At 45.8% G+C, this 22,668-nt stretch overlaps 6 protein-coding genes across 16 annotated transcripts; 3 read left to right on the forward strand and 3 right to left on the reverse strand.

Annotated features, from left to right (window-relative positions):
- Positions 1 to 768: 768 nt before the first annotated feature.
- On the reverse strand, positions 769 to 2,619 carry fn3krp (fructosamine 3 kinase related protein). The gene is made up of 6 exons (XM_003964697.3): positions 2,381 to 2,619; positions 2,131 to 2,282; positions 1,936 to 2,027; positions 1,757 to 1,839; positions 1,294 to 1,416; positions 769 to 1,216 (listed from the first exon to the last, which is right to left on the reverse strand). Exons 1-6 carry the CDS (start codon positions 2,519 to 2,521, stop codon positions 878 to 880), a joined length of 930 nt encoding a protein of 309 aa, XP_003964746.1. The 5' UTR covers positions 2,522 to 2,619; the 3' UTR covers positions 769 to 877.
- Positions 2,620 to 2,628: 9 nt separating this feature from the next.
- On the forward strand, positions 2,629 to 4,411 carry arl16 (ADP-ribosylation factor-like 16). 3 transcript variants are annotated; one of them, XM_011604033.2, is made up of 5 exons: positions 2,629 to 2,882; positions 3,119 to 3,174; positions 3,249 to 3,368; positions 3,452 to 3,567; positions 3,699 to 4,411. In XM_011604033.2, the coding sequence occupies exons 1-5, from the start codon at positions 2,765 to 2,767 to the stop codon at positions 3,862 to 3,864; spliced, it is 576 nt and encodes a 191-aa protein (XP_011602335.1). In that variant the 5' UTR covers positions 2,629 to 2,764; the 3' UTR covers positions 3,865 to 4,411. The 3 variants fall into 3 exon arrangements, with proteins under 3 accessions (XP_011602335.1, XP_011602336.1, XP_011602337.1); XM_011604034.2 differs by having other exon boundaries at positions 2,647 to 2,882; positions 3,115 to 3,174; XM_011604035.2 differs by having other exon boundaries at positions 2,738 to 2,933; positions 3,105 to 3,174.
- epn3a (epsin 3a) lies at positions 4,370 to 12,672 on the reverse strand. 5 transcript variants are annotated; one of them, XM_029836338.1, is made up of 12 exons: positions 12,357 to 12,671; positions 12,194 to 12,244; positions 10,184 to 10,936; positions 8,613 to 8,731; positions 7,686 to 7,769; positions 6,973 to 7,068; positions 6,537 to 6,620; positions 6,154 to 6,262; positions 5,796 to 5,939; positions 5,655 to 5,720; positions 5,343 to 5,579; positions 4,370 to 5,255 (listed from the first exon to the last, which is right to left on the reverse strand). In XM_029836338.1, the coding sequence occupies exons 3-12, from the start codon at positions 10,779 to 10,781 to the stop codon at positions 4,966 to 4,968; spliced, it is 1,827 nt and encodes a 608-aa protein (XP_029692198.1). In that variant the 5' UTR covers positions 10,782 to 10,936; positions 12,194 to 12,244; positions 12,357 to 12,671; the 3' UTR covers positions 4,370 to 4,965. The 5 variants fall into 5 exon arrangements, with proteins under 5 accessions (XP_029692198.1, XP_011602339.1, XP_011602338.1 ...); XM_011604037.2 differs by lacking the exon at positions 12,194 to 12,244 and having other exon boundaries at positions 5,796 to 5,936; positions 12,357 to 12,672; XM_011604036.2 differs by lacking the exon at positions 12,194 to 12,244.
- A 2,266-nt stretch (positions 12,673 to 14,938) lies between these two features.
- On the forward strand, positions 14,939 to 16,388 carry rasd2a (RASD family member 2a). Its single transcript, XM_003964727.2, has 2 exons — positions 14,939 to 15,630; positions 15,712 to 16,388. The coding sequence occupies exons 1-2, from the start codon at positions 15,132 to 15,134 to the stop codon at positions 16,224 to 16,226; spliced, it is 1,014 nt and encodes a 337-aa protein (XP_003964776.2). The 5' UTR covers positions 14,939 to 15,131; the 3' UTR covers positions 16,227 to 16,388.
- Positions 16,389 to 16,690: 302 nt separating this feature from the next.
- On the reverse strand, positions 16,691 to 20,324 carry rsad1 (radical S-adenosyl methionine domain containing 1). Of its 5 annotated transcripts, XR_003888594.1 has the most exons (11): positions 20,038 to 20,324; positions 19,751 to 19,884; positions 19,468 to 19,672; positions 19,026 to 19,391; positions 18,835 to 18,898; positions 18,609 to 18,756; positions 18,176 to 18,230; positions 17,983 to 18,086; positions 17,678 to 17,842; positions 17,226 to 17,326; positions 16,691 to 17,008 (listed from the first exon to the last, which is right to left on the reverse strand). XR_003888594.1 is itself a non-coding variant. In XM_029836881.1 (10 exons), the coding sequence occupies exons 1-9, from the start codon at positions 20,158 to 20,160 to the stop codon at positions 17,698 to 17,700; spliced, it is 1,344 nt and encodes a 447-aa protein (XP_029692741.1). In that variant the 5' UTR covers positions 20,161 to 20,324; the 3' UTR covers positions 16,691 to 17,326; positions 17,678 to 17,697. The 5 variants fall into 5 exon arrangements, 3 of the variants coding, with proteins under 3 accessions (XP_029692741.1, XP_003964747.1, XP_029692742.1); XR_964558.2 differs by having other exon boundaries at positions 17,226 to 17,842; positions 20,038 to 20,323; XM_029836881.1 differs by having other exon boundaries at positions 16,691 to 17,326.
- A 930-nt stretch (positions 20,325 to 21,254) lies between these two features.
- LOC105416466 (GTPase IMAP family member 6) lies at positions 21,255 to 22,581 on the forward strand. Its single transcript, XM_011604070.2, has 2 exons — positions 21,255 to 21,376; positions 21,527 to 22,581. Exons 1-2 carry the CDS (start codon positions 21,358 to 21,360, stop codon positions 22,546 to 22,548), a joined length of 1,041 nt encoding a protein of 346 aa, XP_011602372.1. The 5' UTR covers positions 21,255 to 21,357; the 3' UTR covers positions 22,549 to 22,581.
- Positions 22,582 to 22,668: the final 87 nt, after the last annotated feature.

The raw sequence follows: 22,668 nt of genomic DNA on the forward strand, positions 1-22,668 counted from the left end.
AAAAGTTCTCAATTAAGGGATTTTTTTCTAAAGCATCTAATATTAAACTTCACAAAATATTCCTATGACCAACTGATAATACCCCTGTTAAATCTACTGTGAAATACTTTGGTATACATGTAATCACTCTCGAAAAGAGCACTAAAATGTATTAACCAAGCTAATTTTAAATACAACTGAAACTGAAACACGCATCACATGGAAAGGGAACCATGTTTAATTCTATTTGTGTAGAATTTAATCCGGTAACGTACAGTTAGCGCGTTTGAGCCTTCTCGCCTACCGTACTGGGGCAAGGCGCTCCTGCCAATGTGGGATCATCGCAAGTATTTTTTGTGTTAACAAGATTAATTTTAATTTCCGCTATGTCTGTTCAATCATCTCCACTGCCTCTAAATGGTGTCGCTAAAAACTTTAATTGATTCATTCTTGACTCAAGCAGGTTCTGCCATGTTTACCATTCGCTGTAACGCTAACATTACCTGGCTAAGGAGGCCATTTACTTTGACACACACCAACAATATCCTCTGCTTCAGAGACACACTCGGTTTAAAGTCTTGCAGGATGGCTTTGGTGGAGACAGACAATAGTACTTTTACTTACTTTATACTTTTAAATGGAATCAGTTACCCTCATGACAAAGTTGCAACATAAAACTTTACAAAAATGTTCTTCGATTTTCTGTGGCTCAGTTGTACTAACACTGTTTTTTTGGTGTAATTAAATTGAGATATATCATGTAGACTAGCAGATAATAATGAACAAAGCAATCATAACATCTCATTTATTGCACTTGGTATTTTTTGTAAAACCTAATCATCTGATATATACAGAATATTAAATATTAAGACTTTGAAGCACATAATTACAAGATCAGTTATTTTACAAGATTTTTCATAATCCTTATTGAAGAGCCCCTGTAGCCACCACCAAAGTGGTTCCAGTGATTGAGATAATGGAAGAGTTGGTAAAGCTGATTTCTTTTTGCAAAGCCTGGCGCTTGAGGAATCTTTCCATGGTAGGCTGAGTAAAAAGAGTTGCTGAAGCCACCGAACATTCCTGCAATGCCCAGCTCAAACTCTGAGTGACCATAAAAGGAGGCTGGGTCAAAGATGACAGGTCCCCCGGCAGACTCGGCCACATTACCCCCCCACAGGTCACCATGTAGAAGAGCAGGGACAATTTCCACATCTTTGAAAAACTGCGGGATCTTCCGCTGGAAATAACATGGATACCATGTCTCATTTTCACATTACTAGTCAAGGATTACACAATTTGCTTGTGGTAGTGCACCTGTAATTCGGCCCAGAGTTCTATGGCCTCCCTGTCTCCATAAGACTTTTCTGCCATGGTCAGTTGGTGCTGCAGCTTCTGCTGGGTGTAAAATGACACCCAGTCATCTTGCCACTCATTTTTCTAGCAAAGGAAGAAAAATATATTATTATAAGAGTAGAATTATCAGGTACAACACACTGTTAGTTAAAATTATATAATACATTTCATTTTGCATTTTAGTCATTTAGTAGATACTTTTGTGCCAAGCGCATTACAGTGAAAGAAACAATAAGGCCACTATGCAATTGAAACCTATGTGAGTAAAATACTATCTTTGTACTAAATTACCTAGGACAAGTACAAGAAGTAAATAGGGATATAAACAGGATGGGAACGAAGAGAGCAGAGGAGAAAGAGCAGTCCTAATCTGAGAGCAGATGCTGTTGAAGAGCTGTCTTGAATTCATAACATAAAAAACTACCTGGGGTAGATATCCACAACATGTTGCTACACTGAAGCCAAATTTTTCAACAGCAGCCACCTCTGAATGTCCAGTTCCTTTCCCTGTGTAAATTAGACATATCGGTGTAGCAAATTTGATCAGGAAACTGCCACAATGTTACATTGCATTCTGAATTTAGATGTTTTTTGTTCATTTACCCACTGTCTGCTGCTCCTTGTTTAATATTTCCAGCTGCTTCTTATTGTGAAGATGCAGGTCTGCCAGCTGCTCACCTAGGTCCTTTGAGTACCTTTAATAGAACATCTTTAGTTAGTTAGAACAATATTTACATATTTTCAGTACATCTCTCAAGCATAGTGATGTTGAAGAAATGTATATGTTTGATGTCTTACTTGTTTAGACTCCTCATGTCCACATGTTCCATCACAAAAACACATCCACCTCTGTCAAGCTCAATCACCTTCATGGGTTTGGGGACTTTGACAGTTTCAGTCTTTAAAATTGCTTCCAAGCTGGCCATTTCTCCATCGAACATTAACTTGGCCTGGGCAACATTGAAAAAAATAAGGATTCAACAGATATAATAGCACCAAAACATATAACAGCAAGTTGCATACGCAGTAAATAAACGCTTGTGCTTACCTCGCTCTTGTGATTTATCTTCACAAACACTCTTCCGGAGTCCGTATCATAACTCTGACCCTCGCTGATGCACCCTCCTCCTGAGTGACCAGTAGATTTTAGCATCGAGGTCCCCAACTCCTTCTTTAACTTGGCCTCCATGCTTATTTCCGAAACGCAACGAAAGAGAAATAGATTGAGCTCTGTGTTTATCGCTAGTAACGCCTACAGGTAAGGTACCAATACCTAGTGGCGGCGTACGTGTTTAACTTCCGGGTTAGTGAAACCAACAACCAATCATAAAAGAGCTTGTAATGATTGATTTCTGCCTCGCCCTATTACAGCGAACCAACACGATCACGTGTGTGTCGCCATGGTGCCAAATGACTCCAAATACATGCTAGCATGCTACGGCTGTCGTCGCTATGCTCCTGCCGGAAAAAAGAAATGAAGAATAATGACATTTGTCTGCTGCTTGGAGCGACTGGTGTCGGAAAGACGTTGCTGGTTAAACGTCTACAAAATATCCTTTGTGCCCCACGTCAGTTTCCGATCTAGAATCTCCACCAAGTGTGTAAGGCTTCTAACAGCTAAATTAGCCTCTAACAAGCTGTCGTATGCAATAACATAGCTGGGCAAGTTTAATATTAGTATAATATAACATTAATAATAAAACTTCGAATCTCTAACAGTTTAGATGTGAAAGTTCAATACCACATCTCTGGCTCTTCGATATTTTTCCTAGTTTACATTATGTACGGCTAAATTTGCACATGTCAGGTGAACTGGGAGAACCTCCTTCCACTCTTCCCACAGTGAGTAACTGCAGAAGACATTTTCATCATTATCTCTGAGTAGCAGCCTTGAGGTGGTTTCTAAACTTCCACAGGTAGGAACCAACTTGACCGACCTGACATTGAAGAAGAAGAAGAAGGTGACAGTAAGAGAGCTGGGTGGCTGCATGGGACCTATATGGCCAAGTTACTTTGAAGAATGCTCTTCTGTAATTGTATGTTTGCATGTTATCTATTGCACGTAATCATTTAAAAAAAAAAAATACACCCCTAAATCTTTCTGTGCACATTTTCACAGTTCATGGTGGACTCGGGCAACATTGCTCAGGTATCTTCGTCCTGTATCCAGCTACTGACTGTGCTCTCAGCAGAGCTGCTGCACACCGTTTCTGTGCTTATTCTGTTCAACAAGAGGTGAGACTATCATTTCAGACACATATTTCTATATCTGTAAGCCTGTGTTTTGACATTAACATTAAAATTCTTCCCTGCAAGCATTTAATATCACTGTGTATATGTAGGTTTATGGTTTTCCATTTTTTCAGCGATATGCCCTGCCCCATGAGCCTCGTAGAAATGAAGTCACTGATCAGAATGGAGGAAATCATTGCTTCTGCACCTCAGCCAATTACAGTACTGGAAGTCAGTGCCCACTCAGGACAGGGACTTAAGGAGGTACTGGACTGGCTGGAGTCCATCACCATCAAGTGAACTACGTGATCTGTTCTTCAGGTCCCTTACGAGGCCTTCAAACCACGTCGTGTGCCATCAGCATCCTTAGTGTGTAAAGATTGTTCACACACACAGTTGAGGTTGTCTTCAATGATGCAGTCACCAGATGTGATGAGAAATTAGCAAGAAATACTGTTGTGCCTTTGGTACACGGTTAAAATTGGATAAAGGAATTATGACATCAATGACTGGCTGTTTTAAATTAGTTGAATCAGCACTAACAGTTAGTTAGTAACTATATCCTGTGCTAATGTAATGGTGAAATGGAGAGATTCCTGGCCTTGTGATCATGGAGTCTCCATCTATGACTTGTGGAGCAACATCACATAACTAAGCTGCTGTTACACTACAGGGTTGATAAACATGTTGGAAGTCACAACACATACAGTAAAGTCTACTGAGTGCATCAATATGAACATTTCAAATGAAATATTTTCCTCATTGAGGTTAAAAAAAAACACAACAGGATGAGGCAGAATTGTAATTACACCCTTGTATTTGATTAAAGGCAGTTGTTCAACAGCAATAACTAATTTATACTTGTTTATGATGCCACTTGCCTCTGCGTAAATTCAGCTTTTACATTCATCTCAGGCTATTGGTTCACCTATTTAACCCCAGCAATTCATTATGCTACACTAAAACATGGACACAATGTTTGTGATCAGAACACTGACCTGTTTTGGACATGTCCTGTAAATCAAAAACTGTCTTTAATACCATTCTTACTAACAAATGAGACAGCTGGCGTCCTTTTGACTAATTAAGCAATGCTTTTACCTCATTTTAATGTTACTATGATGCAGTGACAATGTTTTTATCAAAGTGTATTGATTTCTGATGCAGCTGTCTAGTTTTGTTTATACTCTCAGGCTTCCATTATTGTAGTGGTGAGCAAACCCAGCTTGCATCAGTCTCAATGTCGCTACATGATACCACAGCTTTAAACAATCGCGGATGGCTTGTTTTATGTCCTCTGCGGTTGCAGTTGCATTTGTAATTAAGAGTGCAGTACAAGAAGAGAATTCCTTACTGATGTCTCCTTTATTTCTAAAGATTTTACTCCAGTTTTCTTGGTCCTCATAAGAAAGGATTTTGATTGTTCTGTGCACCCTGTAATCCATCATTACTGACAGAAGACAAGGGCAACAAAGGTTCTGGGAGGGCCCCCGGCAGGTCCACACTGGGCTGGGTGGGATGAGTAAGCGATGACGGGAGGCTGGCGGGCTGGTGGCTCATAGGCAATGGCGAGGAGGTACTGTATGGTAGAGAAGTGCCGTGGGAAACTGACAAGGTGGAGCTCAATTGATTCAAAGTTAATTTGGGCACTTCAGCTTGGAATGGATTAGTTGCCGAGGGAGCACTTAAGCCTAAAGAGAAAGAAAGATTGTTGCGCATCATTTGATCCCTTGTTTGACACTGAAAACTAAAATGCTCCGTCTTGGGCCGATAGTTACCTGATAAAAACGGGTTTGTGGTCTTGGCTGAGGCATTTACTGGAATCAAGCTTTCCAGGTTTACCAAAGAAGCTCCTTCAGGACCCAGAAAAGCCTCAGGCGTCCGGCATTTACGCGGGCTGTGGGCAGCCAGACTGTCCCCGAGGCGTGACAGGTCAAAGGGTTCAGGGCTGCTCTCACCTCGGCCGTTTTCATTCACCGGACCTCCATCCATGGCTTCATCGAACAAATCGCCATCTAAAGGCGGTCAAAGTTAACCAAGTGTACCCAAGCGAAGGATGAATAGAAAGAAGAGCAACATAGTGTGTTTACCTGTGGGACTTCCTGTTCGGGGGGAACGTTCTGATAGCAATGAGAAGGGGTCTACTGCCGTGGAGGCTACAAAAACAGCAATTTCAGGTTAATGTGTTCAATTTAACATCCAATGAGCTGTACAAGAGAACATGCACCCACCTTTGTCTCCAGAAAGGGTCCATTCTTGACTTACAGCACCCAAGTTTGAGACGTCAACTGGAGGCTCCCATGGAGGAGGGGGGCTACTGGAGGCTGGCTGTGTGATCCAGGGAGGATCTGTCCTCCGGGTGGTGCTGCTGTCTTCTTTTGTAACAGACAGTTAAAGAGAATCAGACTTCTACATCTGCATGGCTCTTTAATTAGAACACGAACAAGTCTTCTCTTGTAAATACATGAATAGAAATCAAATTCAGGTATAGTGTGGAATGGTTTTGGTAATGTCTTCATTAATATGAGCTTCATCTACAAATGTAATGTTCAGTAGAAATAAAGGCTGCCTGGACCACTGCAGGCTCACCCAGGGAGTCCCAGGGGTCTGTGTCCACAGGGTGGGAGGCGTTCCACTGGCGGTCACTGGGAGGCACTGAAGGCACAGCGAAAACCTCTACCAGGTCCATGAAGGCATTCTGAGCACAAGCACAAAATATCTGTTCGGGAATGCTTCATCACTGTGCAGAAATGATGCAGCATTTTCTGTAAAAAAAACCCAATCAGTAACTTTTTTATTGCTGTAATTAAAAATATATGTTGAAAATGATGCTGATTTAACCAAGGCGACTCGCATCTTGTACCCTCTAGAATTTCTACATTATTCTGAAGATTGTATGGCTGACGAGGCCAAAAATCATTACATCCGGTGCATCAACCCACTGACATATCCCACACCCCGATATTTCATACCCCGCCTTTAGCATCCATTTCACGTTTGCTCTCCTCCAGGGCTTTTTGGAGCATCGACTCGTCTCCTTGGCGGCTCAGTTCCTCCTGTCAACCGACACAGACACATGGTGGCCTTCTGGCTGTCAAAGCTTCCGCCAAGCTTCACATACTGTCACATCATCTGATATTTATGGCTTGAATATCAAATTCAAGCAGTCAGACTTTTTTATGTGACCCAGAACGAACCAGAAAACTCTACAGCCAAACAGAGAAGAGCTAAATCGGTGCTTATTCAAAGAGTTCTATTGTGCGTCATGCTGGAACAATAACAGAGAGAACAAGAAGGCAGCGAAACATGAAGAGAGAATATAACAGACTGACACAATAGCCTCAAATGTAATATTTAAGGACAGCGACGGATCTGAAACCGTGTGTTCTGGCCTCAGAGGGACCGTACCTGCTGGTGCTCCTCCTTGCTCAAGCTCAGGGCTAACTGGAACTGGCTTTCTTCATCCAGATCCAGCGTGGCTGGTGTTTGCTGGACTGGCTGTGTCTGAGAAGAAAGACAATGGTCAATAAAAATGGCAACGGTTCTCGGACGTTCTCATGGACAACGCAGTTCTGCCGGTCCTCCCAGTAAAGCCAAGTCTCCTGAGACCCAGGAGTGTCTCACCGTAATGGACTATAAGGAGAGATCCGGATGTTAGTGAAGCTAAAGGATGAAGCTGCATCTGATTAGTTACTGGGGAGAGTGTCCTGCTGTTCAGAAGATGGATAGAAGAGTGAGTTAATACTGTGCATGCGAGGGTCTGGACAGGGATGCGAGTTTAGTTTAAGTGAATATCAGGATGGACAAGACATGAAGCTCCCAAAAGTGAGGACGCAGCATATCAATATTGTGTTTCGAAGTAATAAATATGGGACAAAACATCCTAATTGGCGTCTGGGTTGAGCAGAGGGATTGACAGATCTTTTCACCACGGCTCCAGTTCGTCATCACTATTGACAGTTTCTAGCTGCAAATGAGCTCGCGAGTAAGAGCTGGCAGCTCTTCTATCAGCCTTACTTCTCTGTAATGGGAGGAAGTGGTGATGTCTTGTCCATCTTAATTGATGTCAGTGTAAAGAGCAACAGGAGAAGAAGGAGCAGTATTCCCTGCTGCCTGTATACCTTTACCTTCTTGGCATCCTCCTCACTGATACTCAGAGCAATCTGGAGCTGGGTCTGTTCATCCATTCGCACGGTAGGAGGTGGCTAGGATCAAGCAGGGAGTTTATTGTGTTACTTTGTTTGTTTGTTTCCTTAAGGCACCATGTGTGCAGAGGCGCCTCAGAGGAGCATCTAGCATTAAACAACAGCCTGTTGTAAATGTAATTTATGCCATTTCATCCCCTCCCCACCCTTAAACACAAATACAAAAGATAATGAGATGAAAGCAACCATCTCTCAAATGTGAAGGTAGGAGTTTCTGTCTGCAATAAGAAAGCAAATGATCAGGGAAAAAATGTCATATTCTTGTAACCATCACAAGTCACATCAGCATCATATTTAATGACCATGTTATTCTTTCCTGCAGTCCCGATCCAGAATATCTGATGTCGCCTTTGCGATTCTCAAACATATGTAAGTTGAGGTCATTTCGAACAGGCAATATCACCCATATGGAGCCTCATTGATCACAAAGTCAAGTCAGCTTTAAGGATTTATTATATTCCCAGAGGCCAAAGGCAGCAGTGAGTGCCCTTGCACTGGAGACAGGGAGGACTGTGTAATGCAGCGGATCAATGTGCACATCCTGTCTGGCCTTTCACTTGCTCACTCACAGTTTCCTTGCATGCCTTAGAATAAAGCTCCTCTTTGACCTGATTGGACAAAGCGCCATTACTGACCACATCACAGACTGAGACGAAGATATCACTTTCGGTTATGGGGCCTGGCAAAGAGGGGCGGGGAGAGCATTTCACATCGGTTCTGTGTCTCTTTAAGTCTGCACATGGGCGGCGAGGATGAAACAGTTGGGGTTTGTGTGTGTGTGTGTGTGTGTGTGTGTGTGTGTGTGTGTGTGTGTGTGTGTGTGTGCGTGCGCACTAGAGTTACCTTTATACTTTCTTCCCGGCTCATTGCCAAGGCCAGCTGCAACTGCAACTCTTCTTCTCCGCTGGTTGCGGGCCGAGCTTGCTCCAAGTCTGGATCCAGCTGAGGAGAAGACGACGGGGCTACAAGGGTGGAGGAAGAGCAGAGCCAAAGGGATTAGCGGTTCGTACGGAAACACTGACAAATGGGGGAGAGATGAAAATGAAAAGCATTTTAAAGTGATTTTTAATGTCAGAATAGAGCTTGGCACTGTTGTATGTGGCTGTTATTTTGGGCCTTTCCTGGCACGGCTTGCCATGGTCTGCCTGACTGCAAGCACTAAGAACAATGGTGAGACTGTGTGGAGAGTTAGGGTGCTAAAGGGGCCCCTGAATAGACTGGGTGGGTTCCAGGACTCAGGTTTTGGTTGAGAGGAGGGGTTTGGCGGGGCACCAGTTTGGGTGCCAGGCTGTAAAAGATGGCAGTAGGTCACGTCTCAGAAATTGATCGTTTCCAGGGCCTGAGATGGAGCGCATGCCGGCAGTGAGCTGCTGCCCACCCACCCTGGCACCAACACACACCATTTTAAAAGCCTGTGCCAGTGTCCTCCCTCATTACGTCCGAAATGCATCGCAGGAACAGAGAGAAACTCTGCTGCTGGGCACTGTAATTAATTACCGTAGTTTGCACATGGCCTCACACCAAGGGCACAAAGGTGTTTACAGCACCTCGGTTAAAAGTCTGTAAGACACCCCCAGAAGATTTTTCTTTACTTAAGAGTAGGGTTAGAGGTTTCGTTTTACCAGCACATGCTGCAGCCGGCACAAAGTGGGAACACAAGGTTGAATAGAAGAACTTTTTCTGATGTCCAGGTAGTAAAACAGCCAGACACTACCTGTGGGCCTGTCTCTGTTTACACCATAATAAAGAGGCCTCAGACATCACAGGCCTACCCGGTGCTCTCAAAGCCATAGTTCTACTGCCGCTAACACTTTTTCCCCAATAAACAAACACCACAGACCAAAATATAGCCTGAGGTACAAACTGGCAGAACCATCGTACAAAGTGCAGCGTTCACAGCGCAATTCCAGCACGTACGTTGTATTGCTCTGCACAATCAGCAAAAAGCCAAACATCACCAACCGCATTTCTATAGCTGAACTGGTTGTGCAGTTGGGGATTCACGTTAGACAGCAGCACTATCACGGCCTCTTGTCTTTTGTAAATCTAGTTAAGCCGACATGACTGCGAACGAGAGAATGAAAGGAATGTAGGTGTCTGACCACAATCTAAGAGCAAAACTGTAACATGTGTTCGCTTACAAGAAGAAAAAAAAAAAAAAATTTCCAGGCTTGGTTGAATGTGCTAGTGGAATAAACAGAATCAGCTCTGTACATCAGTTGATATCCATCATGTATCTCAATAGGTGGACAGAGTAGGAATGTAGTTGCTGTGGTTTGTGTTCTCTCATGAACTGATGGATCACATCGGAACCAGATAAATACGGGAACAGTGACATTGTGCTAGCATGTTAATTCCTGATCACGACAAAATGTAAATATCAGGTGTCGTTTAAGTCCACAATGGCTACTCACAGTAATAGCCAGACTGTGAGCTTCTGCACGTGCCAAATCCATCCTCGTGGTACCGCGCTGAACTTTGCTGGCTACCGCGAGTGCCTGGGTACGGAGGAGGCATGGCTCCAGAACTGGAGCCGCTGGTGACCCCTGCCATACGTGACCTGGTCTTACTAGCTTGGCTCTTCTCCTTCTTTAGCTTTTCCTCATCCCTCAGCAGAGCCACCAAGTTCTTGGCCTTCTCCCGGATGTGGATTCCCTGGTCACGCCCATCTCGATCTATGTACTGGAAGTCTCTGAGTGTCTGGATGATGGGGATGTTCTCCCGGCACTCCTGGGTCACCCGCTCAGAACCCGTTTTGATCAGATAGTCCAGCAGGGTCAGCGCCTTATAAACATGACGCCAGTTTTTCCCGTGGTCATTGAGTCGCTTCCAGATCATTCCCATAACCTCTGTAAAGGCCATCACGTTGAAGGTCAGGTCGGAAATCTCAGCCATAAGCGAGCTGGGTGGGCCCCACGGGTCGTTGGATGTGGCTTCTCGGACCTTGATCTCGGCCTCAGTGTAGTTGTTAACCATGTTTTTCATCTGCCGGCGGAGGGATGACGTCTGCATGATGGCGGTAGCGTTTCACCTCTGACTGATGATAAGTTCTAGCGGCAGGCCGCCCTCCTGGGTCACCTCAGATGGTACTTCTCAGATCTGCTCAGTGGAGAAATGCAGCTTGGTTGTTGCGTGTCGCAGCTTCATAGACGTCTTCAGCCACGATCCTGTGGGAAGAGCACACTTGTTGTAATAGGCTTGTGTCAGATGTTCTACTGTCAGTGCTGCTGCTCTTTCTGGTTCTAGTTTTTACAAGTCAAATGGGTTTAATAAGAGAGAGGAGGAACTCTGAACCTCTGAGTGGCGTGAAACACAAGATCTAGGGCTCAGGTTTCCTGAAGGGATCTGTGTGAGTGATGCAGTGTGCAGCTCATAAAAGGAGTTTTTCCTTCCTTGTAAGACAAATATTAGTTTCGCACCTTCCTCCTTGAAATCTTCATCCTGGAGCATGACAAGAAACTACAGAAGTGGCTCCACCTGTCCTGTTTTTTCTGGCCTGATTACATCACAGCAGCCTTCAGAGCACTGACGGAAACACCCACAGGGACACAGATGCCTTTGACCAACATTGCATCCGTACCTGACTTTTGCCACTTTAACTTTGGAATCAATATATTTACATTCCACGTAACGTGTCCACGTTTTGCCTTGAACAATGGGCTTGCTTTCACTATCTTCAGGACAGTGAGTCAGCCTGACAACTTTCCACTCCCAGATCTGCCTTACCAGCCTAACAGAGAACCGAGACGTGTGAACAAGGACGATCAATCCCTTCCTTAAGCTGCCAGGACTTTCTGTGCCATGAAAGCAGTGTTGAAACTCAGATTGCGTTGATAAAAGGAAGACGGCCACCTAAACTCTGCACAAAGCTTCAGCTGACGTGATTGCAAAGTTATGAATAAAAGAAGGCCCTCCGCGCTGAAAATAGAGTGTTACTGAGAGCCCAGGCCGGCCCCGGCAGCACCGCCTAGGCTGTGGTCGCCGCTGGAGATGAGCTAATATCTCCAGGGGTGACCACAGTCTGACGGTCAAGCTGACAACTCACCCTCACTATCTCCAGATTCCTGGAAGGACAAAGTGGAACAATGACAAACTGTTTAAAGCAGTTAGTTCTCACCCAACCTCTGTTCCTGTTCCACTCACAATCACAAAGGAGATAAATGAACTGTGTTAGAGACACTATATTATCCAATAAGTGGCTGATAAGAGAGAAATGGAACACACAAATACTGTCCATCTTTGCTAAAGACCTTGACACAAGTGCTTCTACTGTCGTTCCCCTGATAATCTATAGAACTTTTTTTATTTTAACACAAGGGAAAAGTCTAAACTAAACCCAGATCAGGCCTTGTTGCTCGCCCAGATATGTTTCATGATAACCCTTAGAATAATCACATGGAGAGAGAGAGAGAGCTGGATCTAACCTGTCCTTTCTGTCCCATACGAGGACCCTGGAATCCATTATCGTGTGTTTGCTGTCGGTAAATCGGTAGGTGAAGTGTGAGACCGTGACTCAGCTGTTCCAGACTTGAAAAGTTCAAACCTACGAAAGTACAGATCGGAAATGGTTTCCACTTCCCTCCTTACCTTCATGTCATAGCGCGTCAGTTGGGTCCCAGCTCGGGGGGGAAGAAACGCCTCCGCCAGTCGACATGTCCCGTCGGATCCAGACGGGGGGGGGGGGTCCACCGAGGTTTAAAGCGCAGAGGAAAACATCTGCGAACAGCCGTGCGCGCCCGGAGCGGACGCCAAACTTACGTGCAGCTTTGTTACCAGGCCGAAGTTGTGTGTTTATCTGCAATCCAGCGGGTTTGGTGATGGACCGATTCCCTAAAACAACACACACACATTCACACTGGGTAAAAATGGATGGACAGAGAGGGAGAGAGAGAAAAAAGGGAGGGAGGACGGCTCACTGGCTTAACCCTTTCACTGCCTGCGCGGAAACGACTGCGTGTGCATTAAACGGGAGCGCGCCTGACTCACCGTGAAACGGAAATAAAACAGAAAAAAAAGTGAACACCGAGCTGCGTGTTGTTAAAATGCATTTAGTTCGTTATGTTCTACAAAACACTATAAGTTACTTAAACATTCCATATAACTGTTGCTTATAGGTTTGTTTGTTTTTTTAAGATAATTGCGCAACCTTACAGCGTGGCTGACCCTTATGTTTCTTTCCCAGAAGACTTCTATCAGCATTTGCTTTTCTGTAGCTTCCTCGTTGCATCGCTGCTCTTTATTTATTCATCAGCTCTAATGTATGGTTGCCCCCCCCCCCCCGCACGCTGTGTTCACTCTGCATTGAGCCCAATCTCTGTAAACTGTTCATCAACGGTCACCTGAATGTTTGACATGGTGGGAGAGTCACGTCATAGCAGGATAATCATTATTGGTGGAACAGGAAGGTGATGGTTGATCCTGGTTCAGCCTGACTGAGCAGGACAGACAGGAAATACCAGCTCCACCTTGAAGCAACAATGCTAAGACTTTTGAGTGGAGGTAGACCAAGGGTTAGATTACAAGGTGGGGCAGTAATCAAAGTAAATCAAAGTAAAGCGATAAATAAAATATCCTTCTTAAATTGAATTATAAAATGTGTAATACCAGACTGTCCTGTGTAGCTCTTTATTTTGAATGTCCTTTATGTTTGCATTTCACATGAATCATGAGTGTCTTGAAGTATATATGGCTCCTCGGACCCTCCTCTCTGGGACCACATGTCTTTAGTTCTCATGAAAACACAGGCCCGGGCATTCATTGTTTCCCAACAAAAGCCTGATTAGGTCAGGCAGAATGAGACAGGGGAGGACTGGGAAAATAGAGGGGGAGGAGAGTGAGGCCTGTGACATCAGTGCCCCTTTACGTCACACAGGAGAGAGTCAAAGTTAATGAAAAAAGACAAATGCTCTTACTTCCCAAACCACAGTCAAGCCTGCCTGACTGTGTCTCTCTGCTCCTCTCTAGTGGAAGTAAAAGGGACTACACATTTTCCAGACGCTATTGTGCAGACAGACAGACAGACAGACAGACAGACAGGCAGGCAGGCAGGCAGGCAGGCAGGCAGGCAGGCAGGCAGGCAGGCAGATAGATAGATAGATAGATAGATAGATAGATAGATAGATAGATAGATAGATAGATAGATAGATAGATAGATAGATCAGTGTTTATTTTTAACTTTATTTTCAAAGGAAAAAGCAATAAATATATCCGTAACCAAGGCCATTTCATTGAATTGTTCTCTGATATTGTAAAGAACACAACAGAAAAGCATATGACCTTAACAAGAATAAAAGTTGGTGCGTTTTAAAAGCTCCAGAATATCGTATCCCTTGTATGAATAAAGACTATTTGATGAATGCAGCTTGTTCAGCACATCATTCTATTCAAAGCATCCTTCAGTGGCTCAGCGTTGGAAAGGACACATTTTCCAGAACTGATTACTGAGATGAAGATGGGAGGAAAAGCTGTTCGCGTCGTCCTTCTGCAGTCGCACCACTGATACAGAAGTGTTCCTGACGCCGAGACGAACATGTTTGCAAGACTGAGGAGGCGAAATCTTCAGTGGCTGCTGCATTTATTGATGCAGATGAACGCGTATTCCAGGATTCCACCTTGACTCCATGCATCCCACAGCATCGTGATGACTGTGGATACATGCAGATACAGTAAGTTTCAACAGAGACGTGGCTTCAGTGGGCTGAGCTGCAGGAAAACAGTACTGCCTGTTAGGTAATGGAAAATAAATAAATAAAAAGCACAATTAGGTTAAAATAAAAACAAATGAACACGGTTGCTATGACAACAGAAGGAAGTGAACACAGGTAATTGGTGTTCACCTGCATGTGTCCATGGCTACAGGGCATTTACGCAGAGACGCATTTATTTGCCCATAATGAGGAAACCACCGCAAGGGGCTCTTAAAGCCGTTTAAGGGAGAATACATTAAAATCTGGGGTATTCCTGGTGTTATTCACATAATTTAATTAATGTACATATATAATAATATATTATATTTCTGGGCCGGAATAAAACATCAATCGGATTATCGGCAGCACTTCGAAAGCCAAAAGCTCAAACGTCAAAAGCTCATCTCTGTATGCCGCTAAAAGAATCTAGAATCACATATCTTCATAGAAAATTCACACAAGCGCAAGTGTGGAAGTCTTTTTTTAGGTTGTGCATTTTGCTTTATGCTTCTATAAAAGGAGTGCGTCGCCTGGATAAGGCTGTGACGCACAGCCTTTCGCTCCGAGCGAGCCTATAAAAGCTGCCGTTCGCCTCGGTTTTGGTGCGCACATGGAGGGACTGGGTAACTAGGTAGTTGGTCGCCGCTCGGTGTCTGGAGACACTCGTGAACAGGAGATGAACACGACAGAGAAGTTTTACCTCCCCGTTGATGGCATCTTCAAAATGTTGAACTCTCTCACCGGGCAATCACCAATTACGCACCCAGGTGCGCAGAGCGCGCTACCCCAGAACGCCGTAGTCTGCAACATCTCGAGGACCGGCATGGGTGTTGCCAGAACGGTCAAAATGAACTGGAGGCAGCAGGAGAAGACAGCTGACAGGTCGTCCACTTCCACTGACCGGTTGCCTAAAAGATCCGTGGACCTACTGGAATTGGGTCTGGCAAAGCCCAGGAACTGCCACAGAGTGGTCGTCCTCGGCGCACCAAAAGTTGGTAAAACCAACATCCTGCAGCGGTTTTTGGGGGGAGAATTTGAAGAGGGCTACGAGCCAACGACGGAGGACTTTCACAGGAAACTGTTCTACATAAGAGGGCAAGCGTACCAGATCGATCTGCTGGATGCTTCTGGCGAGAGAAACTTCCCAGCCAAACGGAGGTTATCCATCCTGACAGGTGAAGGGAAACGATTGTGGAAAACGATGTTTTACACTTTAACTTGTGATTGTGCACTAACGTGATATTCTATTCTTTCAGGTGACATCTTTCTGCTTGTGTTCAGTTTGGACGACAGCGAGTCCTTCAGTGAAGTCTGTGAGCTGCTCAGCGAGATCCGAGCCGCCAAAGCAAAGCTCAACAAGTTAAAGACTCCCGCAAAGATCGCGGCGGTGCTGTGCGGCAACAAAGCTGACCTGAAGGCACCTCGGGCCGTGAGGCGTTCACAGGTGACGGAGATCCTCGGTGAGGATGCGGCGTACTTCGAAACCTCCGCGAAAGACGGCAGCGGTCTCGACGGTGCGTTCAGGAAACTCGCGTCCTTCGGCGGGTTGCCCGACGAGACCAGCCCGTCGCGGCATCAGCTCATATCCATCGTCTCCTACCAGTCGCTGTGTACGAGCCAAAGGGGGAGAGGAACACGGGCTCGGGCGCTCGGGGCGCCCTGCGCCGCCGTGGACCCATTGGCGCGCCGACCCAGCTTCACCAGCGACCTGCGGATGGTGCTGTCATCCAGCACCAAACATAACAAACCCGAGAGGTGTCAGATTCAATGAATCCTGAACCTTCTCGAAAACCCAATTGTAGTAGTACACTGCAATGTTGTATTATGTAAGGAGTTATACTCTGTAGCACCTGGCTGGACCGGTGCGTTCATCTACTATTTTTTTGTAGTTGAACTACTTACTGTGATTATGCTCTAAATAAAATATAACAATTTCTTAATCTCCAGTGCTCTTTCTGTCCTTTCTTCTTTACACATATCCTACTGAATGGGTCACACATGTCTATTAGACCCATGAACTGGTCCACATGATCTGAAGTTATGATATAAAAATAATATTAGTGTGAGGGAGGCGATGAGTCAGCAGCAGCCATTAAATGACTTGCAACTGTCAAACATGAGGTTGCTCAGAGTCGTCAACCTCCCACGACACCGAGCGTAAGTGAGGGCCGATGTGTGACAAAGCCCGCTCATTCAGTCACTGCCAGCAATTTACACTCATGAATCACCACAATATTTATCAGAAAGAAATAGGCCGGAGCCATTTATTGAATAGCAGGAGGTGGGCGAGAGGAAGGGACACGCTGAACTCTGAAATCAGCACCATGGAGAGAGCTCAGATGAGCCTCAGCGCCCTGATGTTGAGCAGAATTTCCATTTATATCCGCAGACTCCAAATCATCCTCCCCGTCAAGAAAGAACATTTGTAAGAGCTTTTCTATTCATCACGGCCTTGGATGGTTACACAGCTGCTATTTCATTTGAGTTCTTCTGGGATGGAAATAAGGGCAAATGTGTCCTTCAGCCCTCTTATTGTCACTTTCAGACGCATTTCTGTCATAGAAACAGAAGAATTTCAACAACTGAACAAGCTCCATCTGCTACACTGAAAGCATCGTGATCACTGTGGAATGAGGGCTGTATTATTCTGATATAACTCTCTCCCAAAGGTACCGGTAAGCAGGCTGGAAAACCCTGCGTGTTACCCTGCGTGGTGCTGTTACGAAATAAAACAGTCTTAAAAATAACCAGTCCGAGGCAGCAACCATACCAGATGACTGCTGGCCTGGTACACGGAAAGCTTCAAAAGACTTTTCATCACATTTCCCGTCTCCAGTACGGATGGCTGCAGGCTTCTCACGATCTGCACGACTAAAACATAATTAACACAAATGAATATAAGGTACGAAACCGAGCTATCGCACGGAGAAATTGTAATGAAGCAATAAACACTGTTGCTCCGGCGCGGCCGCTGCTGCCGCGAGCTGTAACTTCAGTGAGGACATTCCTCCTGAGACAAATGAGGTTTGTCCAACACCAGAGGAACCTCGTCAGAGGAGACAGGATGGACAGAATCGTGCATCCATTCAGCGAGGGCATGGCGGCTGCTTATTTATGCACTCACATTTACCTGCGTGTTTCCAAATAATTTAAATCCGTTCCCTGGGCAGCGGGAGGATAATTACTGTTTATGTGGGGAAAGGACTGATTGCCTGAAAGCACCTGAACGCTCTCTGGTATTATTAGCGCTGGCGCGGTGACGTGGCGGCGGGAGTGGTTTGTCCTCTAGCGTGCCCAGAGACTCGGACTCGTCCCTCCAGCTCTACCAGCAACGCGGGCAGCATGCTGTCCAGTAAGGCCAGACCCTCCCAGGAGCAGCGCAGACCTCTGACGGGAGGAAATAACAGAGGGTCAGACACAAATAAACAGGCTGCAACTAAAGCTGCCAATTATTAGAGTTAATTTAACGCAATCCCACGCGTTTCATAGTCCAAGGTGGATTACGTAATAACATAATGGTGAGTCACCTGTGATCAAGAATGAGTCTCCTGCTCTTTAGGAAGTCTTGCACGTCGAGGGACGTGCCAAACACGTCACGCAGCCCCAGCTGTGGGCTAAACAGCGCCCAGTGCTGCAGAAAATAAACACTAACGCTTTGATTCCCCGTCTTTACCTCTGACTCCTGGATATTATCATCACTTTCTCGGAGTATGGTTTCACCTTGTGACTAATGCCCTCTGTCATCCTCATTCCCATCACCAGCACCTCCTCCAATCTGTGGAACAAACGTTTTCCATCAGAGCATAGCCACATGGTTAATAGCAGCGGGGCGCACGCGCGCACACACACACACACACACACACACACACACACACACACACACACACACACACACACACACACACACACACACACACACACACACACACACACTCACACAGTGGGCGATAACGGAGCTTCACAAGAACAAGAACGCACACATGTCTGGTGATCTCTGACACCGGGTCCCTCACATCATGTTACATCCCACGGCCGGACCTGCCCAATGTGTGTTTGCTACATTTCACGTGGTAGAAATAGAAGCTCCGTCTGTGACAATCACATGGAGTCATGATTGCGGGCAACACCACGGCCTGTAAGTGTAAGAGCTCACAGCTCGAGATGGTCCAGTTTAATCCGCCTCCGTGTCCCGTGTCCCCTCTGCTGTACTTCCCAGATCCACACATTAGGCTCCAGAGTCTGAGTCCTGGCCTCACGGACATCACCTCCCTGGCCCGCGACAACAAATCGGCCATGTGCGCCTGTCTCGGGGGGGGGGAAAAAAAAGCTCACGTAATCCACCGGGGCAATAGTGCCATTTTATTGACCTCTGACCTCACCTGGACCAACACCGATGTACTGTCTTCCCTGCCAGTAGCTCATATTGTGATGACTGACGGCCTTCTGCAGAACACAACATCAAACGTCATCCGCCTGGGTGTGTGTGTGTGTGTGTGTGTGTGTGTGTGTGTGTGTGTGTGTGCGCTCGCGCGGGGGCCGATGTATGGATTGAACCGTCTCTCCTGCTTACGTTTCGTGCAAAGTTTGAAACCTCGTACTGCAGAAAGCCGCGCTGGTGCAGAATGGCCCTGGCGCGCCGATACATCTCTGCCGTCGCTCCTTCGGCAGGCAGGGTCGCCTCCCCTCGCTCCACCTGTCTGAACAGCTGGGTGCCTCGCTCTAAGGTCAGCTGGTACAGAGACACGTGGTCGTCACACACTCTCAACAGCTGGGATAGCTCCTTCTCCCAGGATTCAACGCTCTGTCCGGGCCGCCCGAACATGACGTCCACCGACACCCTGCCGGGGCAGAGGCTCCTGGCCCTCTCAAGGGTTTGCAAAGCCTGAAGTGAGGTGTGGTCTCGTCCCAGAACTTTTAAATCGTCATCCTGGAGGGACTGAAATGTTTTAAGAAAAATCACATGAATCAATGGGCCGTCCTTCTTCTAAACATTACACTCTGCGTATTTTCACCTGGACACCGATAGAAAATCGGTTTACACCAGCTCGACGGTAGTCCTCCAGCTTGGACGTCCCCACAGGTGTAGGGTTCACCTCCAGCGTGACCTCTGCGTCACCCGCGAGACTCGCGTGCCTGCAAAGGGTTTCCAGCAGCGCGGCGATGGTTGAGGGATGAGCCAGGCTCGGCGTGCCGCCTCCAAAAAATACAGAGGTGATGCTGCGTGGAGAAAACAACAATAAGCTGCAGAAGAGTGGAAGATGGCACCTGCATCGTAGTTGTAACCAGTGACCATACCGGGATACCTGGCTGAGCTTCAGCAGGCTGGCAGCCTCCCTCTGAAGGCACTCGGCCATCACGGGCTCGTTGTTCTCTCTGGATATGTACTTATTGAAGTTGCAGTAGGTGCATCTCCGGAGGCAGTAAGGCCACTGCGGAGAAAAGGGAGGTCACCCTGATATAAACTTTCTAGGCACGACGTGTCTTCTTGTATTAGATTGAAAATGCAAATTCAATTTATTCGGTGCACGGTTTTGCTTTGGCAGAGGAGTGCGGGACGTAAAAAATTGACGGTGGCGGCTCACGTGCACGTAGAGGGAGGCGTGATCGGTGAGACGTGAGCGGTCTTCGATCCCATCCGCGTGAGAGAGAAAGCGCAGGCCCGGAGAGAGAACACGTCTGGCTGACTGCAATGTTCGTTTTAGCATTCTGGTTGCAGAGCCCGTCTGACTGACTGAAATTTAATAGCGGGTGCTCTGAGATCGTCCACGTGAGCACACGGTCCCGTTGTTAACGCCAACCCTTACAAGGACGCAGCTGACGTCGGGTCAGCGCTCTTCCGCGTTGCGGTGACGTCAGAATAACATAATATCACGTGATGTTTCTGAGGTTGGCCACACGGCGGCGCTGTTTCACCGTTATTAGTATATAACAATGGACGGTCATTTCGAGTTCTCTTTAGCAGTTAATTTTGCACACTTCATTTGCTGTTGCTGCTCACTGGATATAAATAAATATGATCTTTACCAGCTTCTTACATGCTTAATGTAATTAAATATTGGTAAAAAAAAAAAAAAGTTTTGTTGTGTATCTGTCTGTTATATATGTACAGATTTTCACGAATCAATAATTTTGATTCGTGAAAATCTGAGAATATGCTCTTTTTGACATTTTGAATTGCATTTTATACATTACAGCAGCTTTGTAATTACTGTAGACAATGATTAGGCAATTTTTAAATGTATGCATTTGTCCCAGCCAAACCAATTTAATGAGCTATTGATTTTCCCAGGAAATAAATAAATAACAGTCTGGTCAAGTGACAGTGACATAATGTTGTAGGGTCACCTTTTAGAATTGCTGCTGACCTTAGCAGTTCAAACAAAAATCAGCACTGTGAAGGTTTCATAGCTGTATTACTGAACATTGTTGAAATGCAAGGCAATTTTTGCTTTCATTCTTGATTAAAAAGTATGACTCAATTTTTATTTGTGAATAATTATCTGCCAGCTCTTGCCATAACTGTATGAAAAGAGTTGATAATGGCTGTCTGTATGTATGTAATTAAATAAAGCAATTAAATTAGAAAAGGACGCAGATGTATTTAATAACTGATCAAATGATCTCCCTCTGAATCTCAGGGACCGTATTTGTTCCCAGCTTAAAGCCCGGGGACAATTTCCACTTCATATCAAATTTGATGCTGGGAATGGTGGTGGTGGTTGTGGTGTGTGTGTGTGTGTGTGGGGGGGGGGGGGGGGGGGGGGGGTTGATTATAGTGACAGTGGGCACTGTCATCATCAAATACAAAGAGCAGTATGGTGATGAGTTCAGACCCGAGAGAAGCTGGGAAGATTGACGCTATTCCAAATCCAAGGAACAAATCTGTGCCGTAAACCAGCAAAATGGATAAAAGGAAGAAGGGTGAGTGATTTTAAGTGGAAACATTGGAACTAATAACAAAAGGATTTTATTTTGAAGCCATTTCATGCTAAAGACTGAGTGCAAAACAATGGCCAATAAGAGAAAGTCCATTTGGAGTAATACAAACGTGTTTGCTTTGACTTTTCTCAGGATCTCAAGAATTAAGACTCATGGTGGTTGGCAGCAGAGGACCCACACAGTTTATTCTGACCAACGTCATCCTCGGGAGGGAGGTTTTTGCTAAAGATATCCACAGTATTTCTGTTAGCAGGAAGAATACTGGAGAGCTGGCTGGCAAACGAGTGGTTGTTATCAACGGACCGAACCTCTATGATAAAGATATATCTCAACCCAAAAGGAAGATGGAGTTAAGAAGGTCTAAATGTTTATGTATCCCTGGTCCCCATGCATTCCTTGTTGCCTTTGACATAGAGGCAATCTCTCTGAATGAAATGAGAGCTCCCAAACTGATGAGGAAACGTTTTGGTCAGCACTGTATGAGGCACTGCATGGTTCTTCTGGGCTATGAAGGAAATGTGGAGGTAGCTGCTCTGGAGAACAGGGTGCGGAAGACCGAATGGCACCTAAAAGAGCTGATTGAGAAGTACGGCGGGTGCTTCCACCTTTTCAGCAAAAACTGGAGGGATCGCAGCCAAGACCAAGAGCTGCTGCAGAAGATAGAGCGGATGGTGGCGTCTTTGGGAGGAGGTTATTTCAGCAACCACACTTTCCAGAAGGCCGAGGACAGTGTGAGGAAGGAAGAGAAGAAGCTGCGCAAGCAGAAGGCAGCGGAGATCAAAAAGGCTTGGACCGAGATGGAGAAGCAATACATCCCTGAAGACCTGTATCAACACAAGGATGCCTACACCAACACTGTCGGGGCAGAGATAAGAGCCAAGGCAGAGGTGGACAACGGATGGCTGAGGACCTCCCTGGCCAGGGGACTGGGGACAGGTTTGGTTGCAGGAGCTGTAGTGGGGGCACTGTTTGGATCCATAGAGGGGCCAGGTGGGATGGTTCTGTATGGGATAATTGGTGGGGCTGTAGGTGGATCGGCAGGAGGAACAGCTCAGGTAGCCATCAAGCACATGGAGAACAGAGTAGCTCCTCCGGCCAGACTCAACTTTAACGCCATCTTCATCAATCGTTTCTTCGCCACCCCTCGACCATGATGGCCCTGGATGAGAGGCTCTAACGACGTGTAGCTATCATTAAAAAACTGGATTTAAAAAAGTGTTACTTAAGGTAACAAACGGTGATCAGTGGAAAAGTGTTCTTTAAATAAAGACCTG

The sequence above is a fragment of the Takifugu rubripes genome, chromosome 5 (genome assembly GCF_901000725.2).
Source record: "Takifugu rubripes chromosome 5, fTakRub1.2, whole genome shotgun sequence".
Lineage (NCBI taxonomy): Eukaryota > Metazoa > Chordata > Actinopteri > Tetraodontiformes > Tetraodontidae > Takifugu > Takifugu rubripes.

Coding starts and splice junctions, on each gene's coding strand:
- rasd2a (XM_003964727.2), top strand. CDS start 15,132: ATGAACACGACAGAGAAGTTTTACCTCCCCGTTGATGGCATCTTCAAA. Junction 15,631..15,711: donor GAGGTTATCCATCCTGACAG/GTGAAGGGAAAC, acceptor CTATTCTTTCAG/GTGACATCTTTCTGCTTGTG.
- arl16 (XM_011604033.2), top strand. CDS start 2,765: ATGCTACGGCTGTCGTCGCTATGCTCCTGCCGGAAAAAAGAAATGAAG. Junction 2,883..3,118: donor GCTGGTTAAACGTCTACAAA/ATATCCTTTGTG, acceptor TACATTATGTAC/GGCTAAATTTGCACATGTCA. Junction 3,369..3,451: donor AAGAATGCTCTTCTGTAATT/GTATGTTTGCAT, acceptor ACATTTTCACAG/TTCATGGTGGACTCGGGCAA.
- rsad1 (XM_029836881.1), bottom strand. CDS start 20,160: ATGCTAAAACGAACATTGCAGTCAGCCAGACGTGTTCTCTCTCCGGGC. Junction 19,392..19,467: donor GATTTTCTATCGGTGTCCAG/GTGAAAATACGC, acceptor AAAACATTTCAG/TCCCTCCAGGATGACGATTT. Junction 17,843..17,982: donor AGACTCATTCTTGATCACAG/GTGACTCACCAT, acceptor TCCTCCCGTCAG/AGGTCTGCGCTGCTCCTGGG.
- epn3a (XM_011604036.2), bottom strand. CDS start 10,781: ATGCAGACGTCATCCCTCCGCCGGCAGATGAAAAACATGGTTAACAAC. Junction 7,770..8,612: donor GCCGGGAAGAAAGTATAAAG/GTAACTCTAGTG, acceptor GCTTGATCCTAG/CCACCTCCTACCGTGCGAAT. Junction 6,621..6,972: donor GCAAGGAGGAGCACCAGCAG/GTACGGTCCCTC, acceptor GTCGGTTGACAG/GAGGAACTGAGCCGCCAAGG.
- fn3krp (XM_003964697.3), bottom strand. CDS start 2,521: ATGGAGGCCAAGTTAAAGAAGGAGTTGGGGACCTCGATGCTAAAATCT. Junction 2,028..2,130: donor GACATGAGGAGTCTAAACAA/GTAAGACATCAA, acceptor GTTCTATTAAAG/GTACTCAAAGGACCTAGGTG. Junction 1,217..1,293: donor AACTCTGGGCCGAATTACAG/GTGCACTACCAC, acceptor TGTTATTTCCAG/CGGAAGATCCCGCAGTTTTT.